This window comes from Equus przewalskii, chromosome 6 (assembly GCF_037783145.1).
Source record: "Equus przewalskii isolate Varuska chromosome 6, EquPr2, whole genome shotgun sequence".
In the NCBI taxonomy this organism is placed as follows: domain Eukaryota; kingdom Metazoa; phylum Chordata; class Mammalia; order Perissodactyla; family Equidae; genus Equus; species Equus przewalskii.
In genome coordinates, this window is record NC_091836.1 from 45,595,149 (window position 1) to 45,608,982 (window position 13,834).

The following is a 13,834-nucleotide window of genomic DNA, read 5'->3' on the forward strand; positions in this document are numbered from 1 at the left end:
TGGGTGTGGCCCTGGGTGTTTATTCCCCCTGTCAGCCCTGGGCCAGCTGGGCCAGGGCACCCCTGGGAGCTGGCAGGCTCTGGCTGGCCTCAGTGGCTTCTTTGGGGTGTGGGTGGGCTCCAGGGCTGAGGCTGGGAGTGACAGGACGTAAAGTGCTTGCGGGGGCCTCAGGGTTGGTCCGAGCCTCCCCCACCTCCATGGAGGCCAGGAGCCAGACGCCCCCAGGCTGTGCAAACGGGACTCTCCGGGGCCTGACCAGCCAGGCCTGGGCGAGGGGCATGGGCTGGCTGGTGGGCACCGACCCGACGCCCCCGACAGGGCAGCTCTGGCTGGGTGGGCCCCACGGGGAATATGTCCACTTGGAGCCGACCGTCCGCTGATTGTCTGCTAGTCTGGTCTGCGGCCGCGTCAGCTCCTCTGGTGCCAGGGCCTGGGCTGCCCACCCCGTCAGCCCCTCACCTGCGGAGCCGCTGCAGCTGGGGGAGAGGCGCTGGGGTCAGGGGCCATGGCCACAGCCACCCCCACCCTTGACACCCACACTGCTCACCTCGCCCTCTACCAGGTTCCGTCGGTACAGTGCCTCCTTTGCAGCCTCCTGGGGGCAATGGGCGGTCAGTGGGCAGCCCGCGCGGCCCGGCCCCCAAAAGCCCTCCCAGCCCTCACCCGCCCCTCGCCCGGCTCACTCGGCTGCCGTCGCTGCCCAGGCGCCGGGCGGCCTCCGTGTAAAACTGCAGCTGCCGCTCCAGCTGGGCCACATACTCTGTGGGGGAGGGGGGGGGAGGAGGGTAAGCAGGGGTCAGAAGGCCCGGGGGCCAGACCCCCCTCCCCTGAGGGCCTGCCAGGAGCCCTACCTCGCCGCATGCCCGGGCCCCCCTGCTCCAGCTGCGTCCTCTGCCACTGGCTGCGTTGCATGATGTCCTGGTACTGCTGGGCCACCTCCGGGGGCACTGGCCGCCGTGCCTGCCTGAGGGCCAGGATCTGGGGGAGGCAGAGGGGCTGTGAGGGCCCTGCCTGGGCCCACAGACCCCCTAGTCCCACCCCACTCAAGGGGGACAGACGACTGGCCCAAGCACCCACCTTCCGCTCCAGCCGCTCTTGGTCGAAGGCCAGTACACTGAGGCTATGCAGGGGCCGGGCTGATCTATGGGGTAGGGGAGGGATGAGGGGCCGCAGGGATCCCCACGCCCGACTTCATTAATTCAAGTCACTCCGGGCACTGGGGAACAGCAGGAGACAAGGCAGGCCCACCCCAGTTTGCTGAGCCCACAGCCTAGTGGGGATGATGGCTGCACACCCAGGCAACTGGGAGGCCAGTTGGTCAGGGAGGGCTTCCTGGAGGAGGCCACAGCCAAGAAGGGACCGAAAGCAGACAGAGTTGGGCAGAGGAGCAGGAAGCAAGTGTGGGGGTAGGGATGCTCAGGGCCTGGTAATAGAAAGAAGCCCAGAGGCCAGTGCAAACTAGGTGTAACCATGAACCAACAGGAAGAAGTGCGGAGACAAAAAGCTGAATATACTGACAGTGATCAGATCACAAAAGGTCTTAAAGATCAAGCTAAGAAGTTTAAACTAGATCCTCCAGGAGAAGGGGAGCCAGGAAAGGTTCTGAAGCAGGGAGGGACATGCTCCAATTTGTGCCTGATGGGAAAGTGTCCAGGAGGGGCTGAGACAGAAAGAGGGGGGCTCTCTCCAGATGGCCTGGCCCAGCCACCTACCTGTTCCCTGGCTCCCTCGTGGGGGCAGGTCCGGGGGGAGCCTTCCCTTTGGACCCAGCAACCTGCTTCAGAGGAAAGCAGGAGCCTTGAGTCTCAGCCCTGACCCAGCCTCCCTCCCGGGGCCGCCACACTGTCTAGGAGCCTCACGGGGGGCATAGCTGCCGGCACGGGGTCAATGACCAGCCACCTCTCGGTTGTGGTCTCCAACTGCTGGGCCGTCAGTGGCTCCCGAATCCGGACCATCACCTCCAGCCGGCCCCCTGTGGGCCGGCGACCGTCCAGGACCTGGGTGGGAGAGGAGGCTGTTGGGAGGGTCCAGGGCTGGGGACAGGCAGAACCAGGGCAATTCCCAAAATCTGAGCCCTGGGTATGGCTCAGACAGCTGGTGGCGAGGATGGAGCAGGGTGCTGGGAGTAGGGAGGGCTGGGGGTGGGGAGCCCTGGCACGCCAGGGGAGGGTCTGGGTCAGCAGAGGAGACTCTGGGAGGCTGTGGCCTGCGGGAGCATCTGGGTGACATCACCGAGTGGGGTGGCACACCGTGGCGTCTGGGTGAGCCTCCCCCTCACCTCCAGGAGCTCCCGGACCTCGCACGCTGTCTCCAGGGCCTCCAGCTTCAGCTGGGCTGTGCCCAGGACCCGGTCGGTCTTGAACAGCCCCCTGTGTGCGTGAGGGATGGTTGGCCCCGGCAGCGCCTGGCCCCCGGGAGCCCCCGCAGTGCCCACAGCCCCAGCTCACCCCTTGTGGACCACTTCGAACTTGATGCCCTTGGTCTGGATGGCCCTGCGGAAGCCACGGTGGCCTCGGTGGATGCAGAGCTTGAACTGCTCCTTGAACTCTGCTTGGGAAGCGGGACGGCGGGAGGAAGGGGTTGGGGTTAGGCATGGCCCCTGCTCCTTCCGCAGGGGCGGGGGAGCCGCCACCCGAGGCTCGGCTCACCGGGGGAGTCCGTGTTCTTGATCACACTGGTCTTGTCTTTCTGAGCTTCCTCCTGTGACCAGACAGGAGGCAGGAAGGCTCAGGGGCTGGGCGCTGGCCCTGGAGCCCTGCCCGACGCCCCACCCCAGGCCTGAGGGGGCTCACGCCCGTCCCCCCTCGGCTCTCCACCTACCACGTTGGGATAGGGGAAGTCGAACCGAACGAAGACATCCAGGTCACCAGGGGACAGCCCTGCGGGCAGAGGAGGGTCAGACGAGGCTCCGAGCCGGGCAGAGAGGTGGTCCCCATGGCCCTGAGCACCCCCCCGCGCCCTCACCTGGGGGCGTGGGCAAGCCAATGCCCTTGACGATGAACAGAAGCATGTCGTTGCTGCTGAGGTCAGGGAAGAGCCTTCGGGAGGGCAGGCGGGAGACAGGCGCCTCAGCCTCACTGCCTGCCAGCCCTTCTCCCTCGGCGGGGGTGGGGGACAGAGCCACGCGGGCCTTCGGGGGCGTTCCAGCCCCCGGGCTACAGTTTCAGAACCGGACAGACTGGAGTGCTCTGGCCAGTTCTGCCCGTGGCTCACCGGTGGGGCCTTTCTTCAGTCTGCACACATTTATTCGGTACTGACTTTGCACCAGCCAGTGGCGCTGCTTCTGGGGAACCCTCCCTTCACTGCCCGGTATTTCTGGAGCCCCCTCCCCTTCCCCAGCCAGTGCCCAGCTGCTCTGGGGCCTTCTCCTCATTTGACAATGTTTCTGAAGCCCCCTGCTCTGTGCTGGCCGGCGTGCTCACTGCCAGGGAGGGCAGCGAGAGAGACACCCATCCCTGGGCCCAGGTGGCGTGAGCAGAGTGTGCTCAGCGGGGCTGCTTAGACAGTGGGTCGGGGAGGGCCTCTCAGAGGAGGTGACATCACAGGGGACTCCGGGTGTCAAGAAGGAGCTGCTCCATGGAAACCTGGGGACGAGGGTCTGCGCAGAGGCAACAGCCAGGGGAGAGGCTGCCTGTCGGTTAGCGTGTCAGAGGGACTGAAAAGAGGCCTGTGTGGCAGAAGGTGAGCAAAGTGGGGACAGTGGGCAGAGATGAGGTGACAGGAGCCAGACTGTACAGACACGAGGGAGCCAGGGTAAGGGGTGTAGGTTATCCGAGGTGGTTATCCTAGTGGCTGCACGCACCCTCATCCATAAATGGGAAAGATGACCCCAATTCCCTGGGGTGTGGGAAGACTGGACTGGAGCAGGACCAACAACCACCACCAGGCGGGCTTGCTCAGGCCCCTGGGACAAGTCACATCTCTGCACTCCCTAGATCACCGCCATCCTCAAATGTGTCACTACCAATACCCCATAGCCATCCTTCTGCCTCAGGACCCTTGCACGTGCTGTGCTCCCACCACCCACCCAAACTCTCTTCTAGCGGCAAGTCGTCTGCCAGCTTCTCGGGAGGGCAAACCCCTCTCCACAGGGGCATCTGGGCGGGGGTTGTTTGGGGGTCAGGGCCTTACTTGATGACACTGAAGGTTCTCTGCTCGAAGCGGGCAGGGGGTGTGGGGAGCCCCCGGGCGAAGGCCTGCTTCAGAGTCTCCATGCTCCGCTTACAGTCTTCCGCCAGCTTCTCAAATCTGCAGCGAGAGGGCCTGCTCAGGCCCCGGGTCCCCAGGGCAGGCAGGGTGGGGGCAGGGGTGCTTACTTGCTGGTTTCAGCGATGTTGCCCAGGTGGGTGAACTGGTTCGAGTGGTTCAGGCACATCTGGGGAGCAGAGACAGTGTGGGGAGGGTCGGGGGCCATGACCAGGGGAGGCCTGTGCCTGGGCCAGGGCCCCCCTCACCTCGTGCTGCTGCCGAATGAGCCTGGTGAGTTCCCCGTAGCGCCGGATGCACTCCTGGGACAGACCCGGGCCCGGCCGCTGGACCAGGGTGAAGTCATCCTTGTTGACGGGGGCCGGCGGCACCTGGGGAGGACGGGCTCGTGGGGAGGACGGGCTCATGGGGAGGGGCCCAGCCAGGGCTCTGCAGAAACGTCCACCCTCCTGACCACCGCTCTGGCCCCTGCCCTGCTCTTTCTTCCCCTCCAAGGAGAAAAGCGAGGCTCAGAGAGAGGTGCATGGTCCTGCCCATAGAGGCAGAATCTGCTGTCTCCCCCAAAACCTGACCCCAACCCCCTATTCCCTAGCGATGGACTTCTGGCTGGGCAGGCAGCAGCTCAGCAAGAAACTACATGTCCCAGCCTCCCTTGCAGCTAGGTGTGGCCATGTGACTCAGTTCTGGGCAATGGGAGGCAAGGAGAAGCGATGGCAGCTCCATGACACTCCCTTTAAAGGGAACTGCTTGCCCTGTCCTTTCTCTCTCTCACCCTTTCCCACGGGCTGGATGCTGACAGAGCAGCGGTCCACTTGGACCACAAGGACGATCTCTTTGGGTGCACAGGGCAACCAGATGGGAGGCACCTGGGCCCCAGACCACAGTGAGTCTGTCTTGTTTCAGCCACTGCCCTGGGGCCTATTGGTTACTGAACCTGGACTCTGCCTAACACACTCTGAGTCACGTGGCTGCCAAGCAGCTGGAGTCGGTCGGGCAGGTGCCTGGACAGGTCCAGCAGGCCAGGAGCATTCACCTTGGCGATATCCACAGGCAGCCCATTGCGCGAGGCCTCCAGCATGGGCTCCAGCCCCTTGGCCTGGCGCAGGTGCATCTTGGCGCCCTCCACATCGTTCTTCTGCTTGGCCCGCAGTGCGGCCTGCAGCAGCTGCTTCTTGCGGCCCTCCAGGAAGGCCAGCTGCTGCTGGGCTGTGGACACAGGGGCATCTGTAGGCGCTGCCCAGCCCATGGCCAGCCACGGGCAGCCGGGAGGGGAGGGCACACCTACCTCTGGTGGATGTGCCCTTGGGGGCTGCTTTGCCTGCTGAGGTGGATCCTGACTGGGGTGCCCTTGGAGCGGGGGCCTTGGGCTGGGCCGTGGGGGCCGGAGGGCTGTTGGGCTGCTGAGGGATGGAGAGGAAGTCAGAGCTTTCCCAGTGCCCGCGACAAGTCCACTCCCCAAAGGGCCCGGGCCCAACACCAACAACAGGGGCCCTGAGTCTCTGCTCAGCGCTGAGCACACGCGCAGTCCTGCTCTGGCCAAACCTTCACACCGGCCCGGGGAGGTGAGGACTATTACTATCACCACGCCCACTCCACAGACGAGGAGACTGAGGCTCAGGGAGCATGAGGACTTGTCCATGGCCACACAGCCAGGACGTGGCAGTCCAGGTGTGAGGCCAGTTCTGTCCGGCTCTTGGCCGGGACCGTGAGGGCTTTGATGGGCTGCCAGGCCCTGCTACTCCCCAAGGCCCCAGCCCCTCACACCTTCTTAGGCACCTCATCCTCTTCATCCTCCGGGCCTTCGTCCTGGTTGGCCAGCTTCATGGCAGTCTCCAGGACCCCCACCAGGCTCTGCTGGGTGGGCTCAGTGGCCTCCAGGCCCTGGATGGGGGGAAAGCCTGGGCGGCCGGTCAGGGCCGGGTCAGGAAGGGGAGACCCAAGCCATGATGGTGGAGCCGTGGGTTCCTCCTTCTAAGCAGCCTGGGGCCTTTGAGGCTCCTCCGCATTCAGGAAGGAGCTGCTCTGGGTTACGCGCAGACCCCAGTGCCTTCCACCTCCCTCCTGCCGTGTGGCTCCTCTCGCCTGACCCGAGGCCTCAACCAGATTCCCGCAGGTAAGTGCTGCGGGATGGGGGTTCTGGCACAGGGCTGGTCCTGGCCTGGAGGGATGCCCAGGGGACCGAGGTGCAGAGAGGTAATTGCACTCATGGGGGACACAGGCAGCTCTGAGAACCCAGAGGAGGCCTCCACCCACCGGGGGACTGACGGGAGGCTGAGTCAGTGTCTGTAAGGCTGAGAGCTGCTGACTGGGGAGGAGTGAGCCCAACACCAAGAAAACAGAATCAGACAGTGACAGGTGGGGACCCGGCTCTCCAAATGAACCTGATTCTTAGAGTTTGCTCATTTCCATGGTGTCAACACTCCCATCGTGACCGATTGCAAGCTACCAACTGTCTAGCAAGCTTGCGGAGTCCCCACATGTGTCGATCAGCTCCCTGAGCCTGCACAGGCAGAGGAAGAGCCCCTGCAAGGCTCAGAGGCTGGAGGAGTGGGGGCAGGGGCGCGGCCTACCTGGGGGCACGGGGAGCTCGGCCACATCCACAGCCCGGCCAGCTTTGTGGGCTCGGATGGCATCTTGGTATTGCTGCGGGGGACAGGAGTGTGAGGGCTGCCGGGCAGCATCTCCAAGGCCGTGCGCCTGCCTGGCCCCGACTCACCTTGACGATGCGCTCGTGCATGCGAGCCTTCCGCTCGTCGCCTTTGGCCTTGGCCTGCGCTGCGGCCGCACGGTACCGTTCCATCCGCTGCTCCAGCGCCTCCAGGAGAGTCCGCGGGGCTGCGGGACCCTCTGGGCCGGACGGGGGGCAGGGTTAAGAGTCTAGGGAACGGGAGACTGTCTGGCCCCAGCCTGCCACCCCAGAGGGTCCCAGGAGCCTACCTGGTGTGGAGGGCACCATGGCGGGAGCTGGAGGCTGCGGTGGCAGGGACGGTGGGTCTGGGGGCAGCTGGTCTGGGGGCAGAAAGTTCCATCCAATGAGGTGCTTACTTGTGGCCGCCCCAGGTTGGTCCGACCTGAGAGAGTTCCCAGGCGCGCCCAACGGGGAGCAGCATTAGAAGGAACTGGGTGTAAGCCTGCAGCAGTCCTACGGGGCGGGCAGGATGGGGTCCTCACCAGGTGGAGGGGGTAGGTGGGACAGGTCCACAGGCTCCCCCCGGCTCAGCGCCTCCAGGATGGCGTCAAAGCTCTGGGAGAAGGAAGCAGATCAGAGAGGAGGCTGCAGCTGGGGGCCAGGAGCCGCCACGCCCCGCCACACAACACAGACTCCCAGCTCTGTCCCTGCCTTTGCACCATGGTGCCGAAGCCTCTTCTCACACTGACGCCCATTTCACAGAGGGGGTAAACTGAGGCTTCAGGAGGCAGCAAAGTACACCTAGGAAGTGACAAGCCGGGATCCAGATCCAGGCCTGTCTGACTCCGGAGGCCAAGTTCTTTGCCACCACGAAATGTCAGAAGCGTCCTGTACTGCCCGTCCAGCTCTGTCCGCCTGTCTGGACGCACCTTGGCCACGCGGAAGAGCCTGGTGGCAGCTGCGTTATCTCCCTGCTGTTTGGCGTGGAGGGCCGCCAGCTTGTACTCGCGCTGGCGGCTCTGCAGCGGGGCCAGGGGGCCAGGGCTGCAGGAACCTGCAAGGGGAACGGTGAACAGGATGCAGCCAGGGCTTAGCTGAGTTCTCCGCACACACCATTGTTACTTTATTCTCTCAACAAAGACTGATCTTGGGCCCATTTTACAGACGTGAGAATTGAGGCTCAGAGAGAGGATGCTGCCTCCCCGAGGTCACACAGCTTGAAGACGGCACAGTGGGGACTCAGCCCCAGGTCTGGCAGGCTCCTGAGCCACTACTGTTTTGCCCCCAAGAGAATTTTGAAAAACCTTATGTCCCCTGACACACTTTTAAGTTGACATCCAAAACTTTTCATCTTATGTTTAAAAAGTGGCCAAGCTTGTCATTCCCAACGTCTTGCAAATATTGACATTTGAAAAAGAACACCATCACGCTGCTCTTTAAAATTTAACGTATCTCAACTCCTGTGGTGATTTGAAAGTCACCAATATTCACTTTCATTTTTTAAAATTGTGGTAAAATACACATAACATAAAACCCACCATTTTCATCTTTTTTAAGTGTCCAGTTCAGTGGCATTAAGCACATTCTCACTGTCGTGCAACCATCCCCATCGTCCATCTCCAGAACTCTTTTCATCTTCCAGAACTGAAACTCTGTCCCCACGAAACAACTCCCCACCCCGTCCCCCAGCCCCTGGCCTCACCGTCCACTTCCTGTCTCTATGCATCTCACTCCTCCAGGGACCTGCCCTAAGTGGCATCATACAGCTTTTGTCCTTTTGTGACCATCTTATTTCACTGAGCATAATGTTCTCAAGTCTCAGCCACGTTGTTGCATGTGACAGAATGTCCTTTTTAAGCCTGAATAACATTCTATTGTATAGACGGACCACACGGTGTTGACCCATTGGTCCAGCGATGGACACTGGGTTGCTCCGTGTTCTGGCTATTGTGAACGATGCTGGTGTGGACACGAGTGTACAGATCTCTCTCCAGGTCCCTGCTTTCCATTCTTTGGAGCATATACCAACATTTACTCTTTAAATCTATCCTGGGCCTCACTTTGAGCAGCCAGAAGTTTCATGTCTTCTTTTGTTTACATCCATATCCCTCTAGAACTGCATCCTAACACGATACATGTGGGTACGTGAGAGTTTTTGTTGGACCACCCTATTGTACACTTGTGCAACCAAAATGCATCCACGCAGCATGGCGGAAAGCTGGGAACAGAGGATGAAGCTACCATTGCAACAGCACGTTAGGCAGCTTCGAATCACAAGCTTGACGCTTTCAGGGGCAGGCGCTCGCGGCTCAAAGCGACAGGAACAACTGTTGGTATAAAAAGGCAAAGGAAAACAGTACACTGCCCAGTGTCCATGAGCCCTAGACAGCCCTGGAGAGCAGCGCGCAGCGCTTCTCAGACTGATGGCAGGACCCGGGCTTTCAGCTCGGGCGGCCCCGCCTGAGAAGGCATCTGCAGGTGGAAGCCAGACGCCTTGGCAGTTAATTGGTTTTGTTTCCTGTCACAACAAAGTTTTCTTCCAGGTTGAATTATTGTCCCAATTGCTATGAGCACGTGACTGAGCAAAGCCTAAACACCGTGACCTTTGTGATCCACTGTTTTTGTAGGCCAGGAGTAAGATCTGACCGGCAGGGCGCTTCTGGCCCACAGTCGGGGCTGGGCCCACCGCTCCCAGGACTCCCCTGGGCCCCTGCCACGCTAGGCCCTAAAACCCCTGGGAAACATTTGTGGTGATTTCAACTGAGAATTTCAGGTGACAATCTCCAATAGTCCTCTTTGAACTTTGCCAAAAACCACGGTTTACAGACCAGCCTGGCTGTGGAGGGTTCAGAAAGCCAGGGCCCACTTTCTCCGCCCCAGGCCGGCATGTAGGATGTTTCCCTGGTTCCCACCAGGGCAGCGTGTGCCCCGGGGCAGAGGCCCGTGCTCATCTTCTGGAAGCTGGGATGGGGGCTCCTTCCTACAGTGGGAGGAGGGCAAGTGGGAAGGGAGAGGTTGGCAACAGAAACCTCTTGCGACGAGCAGACGCAAGTTTTAGGAGAGAAGACAGACAAGTCAAGGGCTTGGGAATCATTCACTCAAAACTCCAAGTCTGGGAATGTCCTTAAAAGGGCACGGAGCGCTGACACATGCTGCGACGTTAGGCCACGTGAAAGAAGCCAGGCAAGGAAGGACGGACTCTGCCTGGGTCTACTTACTGGGATGCTGGGACAGGCAAACCCACGGACACAGAAGGTAGACTCGAGGCCACAGGGGCCAGGGAGGGGTCGCGGGGAGCCACTGGTCAATGGGGAAAGTTTCTGCTTATGGCGATGAGAAAGTTTTGGAAATGACAGAGGCAATGGTTGCACAACATTGCGAAGTGCTAAATGCCACTCGATTACACACTGAAAAATGGTTAAAATTGCAAAGAGTAGGTTATGTATATTTTACCAACACCATACACAAAAAAACCTCTCTGTGCGCCCATGTGCCCTTGGAAGGTATTAATGAACTCCAGGGGCAGGAGGACCTTGAAGGAGAGGGGTGTGAAAAATACCCAATGAGTGCCTGCGCCCCCAGAGGGGCCTGCCGCTGAGTATCCCCATTCCACGTCAGCCCGGCCCTGCCCCTGGCCTACCTGAGGGCGACTGGGGCTTAGCCAAGCCCAGAGATGACGTGGGGGCAGTGAGCGGAGGACCTTCCACGAACACCCTGGGCTCCGGGGCTGGTGGGGCGGGAGGGCCCGGTGGGGCGGGAGCAGGGGTATGGCTGGGCATGGCGGCTGGGCCCCTCCCCACGGCCACGGGCGGCGGGATGTCCGCTTCGTCGACGGCGTTGCCCTTGCGGACAGAGGCCAGCAGGCTCTCCAGAGTCTGGGAGGGGGTGTGAACGTGGTTTCAGAGGAACGCAGACCAGGTGCAGGGCGGTGGCTGGGTCCCCACCCTCCTGTCTGGCCGCTCACCTTCAGGCCCCGGTCGTAGCGCCGCACCTTGGCACCGTCTCCAGCTTGCCGAGCGCTTTCGATCGCTGTCTGGTAGAGGGCCAGCCTCTCCTGCAAGGTGGCCTCCACGCCTGGGCCCGGGGCCACGGTCTTCGGCTGTGGAAGGGGCCAGGCGCACGGTTGGGGTGGTGACCCTGAGAGTTCGCTCGGTTGAGAGCCTACTGCGCACCGGGCACGTTGGCCCTGGGCCAGCTGCCCCCACCCCAGTGGGGCAGAAATCACGTCCCTGTTCCCAGTGCAGCTGTCCTGTCCCTGCCCAAGGTCACACGGCTGCGAGGGGCAGGGGAGGGCCTGGACCCCAGGCTATAGGGAGCAGGGCCAGTGGCACTTACCTGGACCACGGGAGGGCGTGGCTCCAGAGCCTTCTGCTCCTCCCCGAGGACCTCATCCAGTTCCGCCTAGGGACACACAGTGGGTGGGGGCCTGGGGGTGAGGACCCGCAGGACAGGACAGCCACAGGAGGGGGCCCCCCACCCGACCCAGGGCGCTCACCAGCAGGTCGTCATCAGCCTCCACGTCCTCCTCGTCCGTGCCCTCCTCCTCCTCATCCGGGTCTCTCATGCACAGGCTGGCCATCTTCTCAATGGCCTCCATGGGCAGGGGACCTGGCAGCAGGGGAGGCCCAGCTGGACCAGCATCCTTCAAGAGTCCCTGGCCTCCGGTCCCCATCACCCACAGCCCCCAAGAACAGGGTATCGGGGAGCGGGGTGGCAGGTGCCTCCCTGGCCGTGCATGGCACCCTGCTGCCCTCGGGCCACATGTGTGATCTGGTCCCTGCCGGCCTTGCCCGCCCACCTCCTCCTCGTCAAGCCTGAGCCGAGCCTGACTGCAGCCTTCCCACCGCGGACCCCAAGCAAGTCACGTCCTCCCTGGGCCTCAATCTCCCGCTCTGTTCCATGGGGTAAACAACAGTTTCTCCCTCACTAGGAGACTTGGGGACTAAAGGTAAATGAAGCTCCTGGAACAGCACATGGTCAGCACTTTGTTATTTGAGATCTTCTTGTTATTCAGGGTCGTTATGGCATATAAAGTTGTCGCAAACACCGAATTAGCGGATGCTGAACCATGGCTCCTGGAGGAAATACGGGGTTAGGTTTCTGTGAGCCTCTGGTCACAGTATGTTCACCAACCGGTCAATACAAGACCCTGTTTTATGCGTGTTTCTAAGGAAAGACACCTTATTTCCTACATTTGCTGAGTGTTAACAGTGAACTCAAGGCTGACGGCCCCGTCACTCATGCCTGAATGAAGCTCACCCCACATGGAATTTCTCCACAGGGGACGTCAGAGCCTTCTTGTGCTGAGGGACACGAGACAGCACTCAGCACTATGTTTCAGGGCCATTTTGAAGAGCAAAATCACCAACAAAAAGCACCAAAATGAGAAAAATGCGGCACTAAACAGACTGAGAAAAGGACGCTTGCTTACAAAACGCGATGAGATAAGACAGAGCTCTGCCTCGCCTGGGGATGGCGTTGGGAGATTATCTTTCTGTGGCTCAGTACACGCCTGTGAATGACTGTAAAAGTCCCACAAAAAGTGATTTTGGTGTTCCAAAGAAACTGTAGCTAGTAGGTAAATTCACAAATACGGAATTCACAAATAATGATGATTGACTGTATTAGCTAAAAAGTGTAAAGACTCCGTTTACCCTCTGAGCTCCAGCCCCACTCGGCCACTGCAGAGTCCACTGGCCCTGCCATCTCCCCTGGGGCCTTTGCACGTGCTGTGACCCCTCCCCAACTCTCCACCTGGCCCTCCCCATGGTGGGTGCCTCCTCCGGGAACCCATCCTCTCCCATCACTCTGTGCCCTGTCCCAGCGCTGAGCACGGGACAGCAAGCTGGAGGACCAGCTGGGCCCTGTGTGAAAGGCTTTATGAACACCAGGAGGTTGACTCCTGTGATGTAGGAGTGGTATGATTCCCATCTTACAGGTGGGGAAACCGAAGCCCACACAGGTACTGGGACTCATCCGGTGACACAACCAGTAAGTGGCAGAGCTGGGATTCGAACCCTCCCTCTGGGTCCAGAGTTGATCGCTTAACCTCTTCCCCAGACTGGGGGTTCTGGAGGACAGGGCCCCGCTCCGTCTCCCCGGTGCCCAGCTCTGAGCCCAGCCCACACCAAAGCTCAGATCTTCAGGGGCGTTGAGTCTCACCTCTGCCTTTGAGCTTCTCCAGAGCTTGCGGCTGGCCCCCTACCAGGGCCAAGAACTCAGCCTCCAGCTCCTCGTCATTAACTCCGTCCTCGGGGACCAGCAGGCCATCAGGGGAGAGGTCAACCAGCAGGCCCAGCTGCGGGAGCAGCGGGGGTCCAGTCAGACCTCGGGACGCATCCCACCCGCCCAGAGGCAGTCATGATCGACCTGGAGTCCCCTCAGGAGGAAGAGAATCCAGGGTTCCCGGGAAAAGCCATTTCCTGGGGAGTACCAGGAGGCAGGAACAGGCCCAGAATGCCACAGGTGTCTCAAGACGGGCCAGGCCCTCTGGCACAGATCTACATGGGGCAAAGGGCAGGTGGAGGGACCCAGCGTGCTGCTCTGAGCCCACAGTCCTGATGTGCTGCTGCCCAAGGTCAGCGGGCACAGCAGGCCTCACACCCCATCCCAGAGCAAAGCCGCTCCGCACACCCGGGCTTTTCCTTCCAGCATCTTCAGCAGAGGGAGTCATGCAGGAGGGGTGGAGGCATCGGGAACAAACAGAACCCTGACAACATGTAGAAGTTGAAAGTGGGGTCTTTGCTGTGTAACAGACCTGTCTGTTCATCCTGGCTGATCAGCAATCATGACCTGATAATGTTAGGTTGAACTGTACAAAATCGCCCTTCTGAGGGTCAAAGATGGCCAAAGCCTGGCAATTAAGGAAAGTTCCATCTAACAGTAATAATGATGACGATAACACTTATTGACTGCTGTGTTCTAGCACTTTCCATAAATGATAAAACTTATTGAGTGCTATGTTCCAGCACTTTCCACAAACGATCTCAGTGAATTCTC

The 13,834-nt window shown here is 60.8% G+C and overlaps 1 protein-coding gene across 6 annotated transcripts in view; it reads right to left on the bottom strand.

The window, feature by feature from the left end:
• The window catches only part of CC2D1A (coiled-coil and C2 domain containing 1A), a 14,686-nt gene continuing 852 nt past the window's right edge, over window positions 1-13,834 (bottom strand). Inside the window, exons 2-29 of one of the 6 annotated variants that reach the window (XM_070623552.1) lie at window positions 12,998-13,133; window positions 11,331-11,443; window positions 11,171-11,236; window positions 10,800-10,934; window positions 10,476-10,710; window positions 7,765-7,889; window positions 7,378-7,450; window positions 7,144-7,215; window positions 6,923-7,053; window positions 6,777-6,849; window positions 5,971-6,104; window positions 5,492-5,603; window positions 5,240-5,412; window positions 4,455-4,577; window positions 4,317-4,375; window positions 4,132-4,248; window positions 2,965-3,038; window positions 2,821-2,879; window positions 2,649-2,700; window positions 2,448-2,547; window positions 2,279-2,369; window positions 1,900-1,997; window positions 1,713-1,777; window positions 1,078-1,141; window positions 852-978; window positions 684-760; window positions 548-595; window positions 1-476 (exon numbers count right to left, since the gene is read on the bottom strand). In XM_070623552.1, the coding sequence (XP_070479653.1) occupies window positions 556-595; window positions 684-760; window positions 852-978; window positions 1,078-1,141; window positions 1,713-1,777; window positions 1,900-1,997; window positions 2,279-2,369; window positions 2,448-2,547; window positions 2,649-2,700; window positions 2,821-2,879; window positions 2,965-3,038; window positions 4,132-4,248; window positions 4,317-4,375; window positions 4,455-4,577; window positions 5,240-5,412; window positions 5,492-5,603; window positions 5,971-6,104; window positions 6,777-6,849; window positions 6,923-7,053; window positions 7,144-7,215; window positions 7,378-7,450; window positions 7,765-7,889; window positions 10,476-10,710; window positions 10,800-10,934; window positions 11,171-11,236; window positions 11,331-11,443; window positions 12,998-13,133 (2,724 nt within the window). In that variant the 3' untranslated portion in view covers window positions 1-476; window positions 548-555. Of the gene's footprint in view, window positions 477-547; window positions 596-683; window positions 761-851; window positions 979-1,077; window positions 1,142-1,712; window positions 1,778-1,859; window positions 1,998-2,278; window positions 2,370-2,447; window positions 2,548-2,648; window positions 2,701-2,820; window positions 2,880-2,964; window positions 3,039-4,131; window positions 4,249-4,316; window positions 4,376-4,454; window positions 4,578-5,239; window positions 5,413-5,491; window positions 5,607-5,970; window positions 6,105-6,776; window positions 6,850-6,922; window positions 7,054-7,143; window positions 7,216-7,377; window positions 7,451-7,764; window positions 7,890-10,475; window positions 10,711-10,799; window positions 10,935-11,170; window positions 11,237-11,330; window positions 11,444-12,997; window positions 13,134-13,834 lie in introns of all 6 variants that reach the window. The other 5 variants (XM_070623550.1, XM_070623549.1, XM_070623551.1 and 2 more) reach the window with 5 other exon arrangements.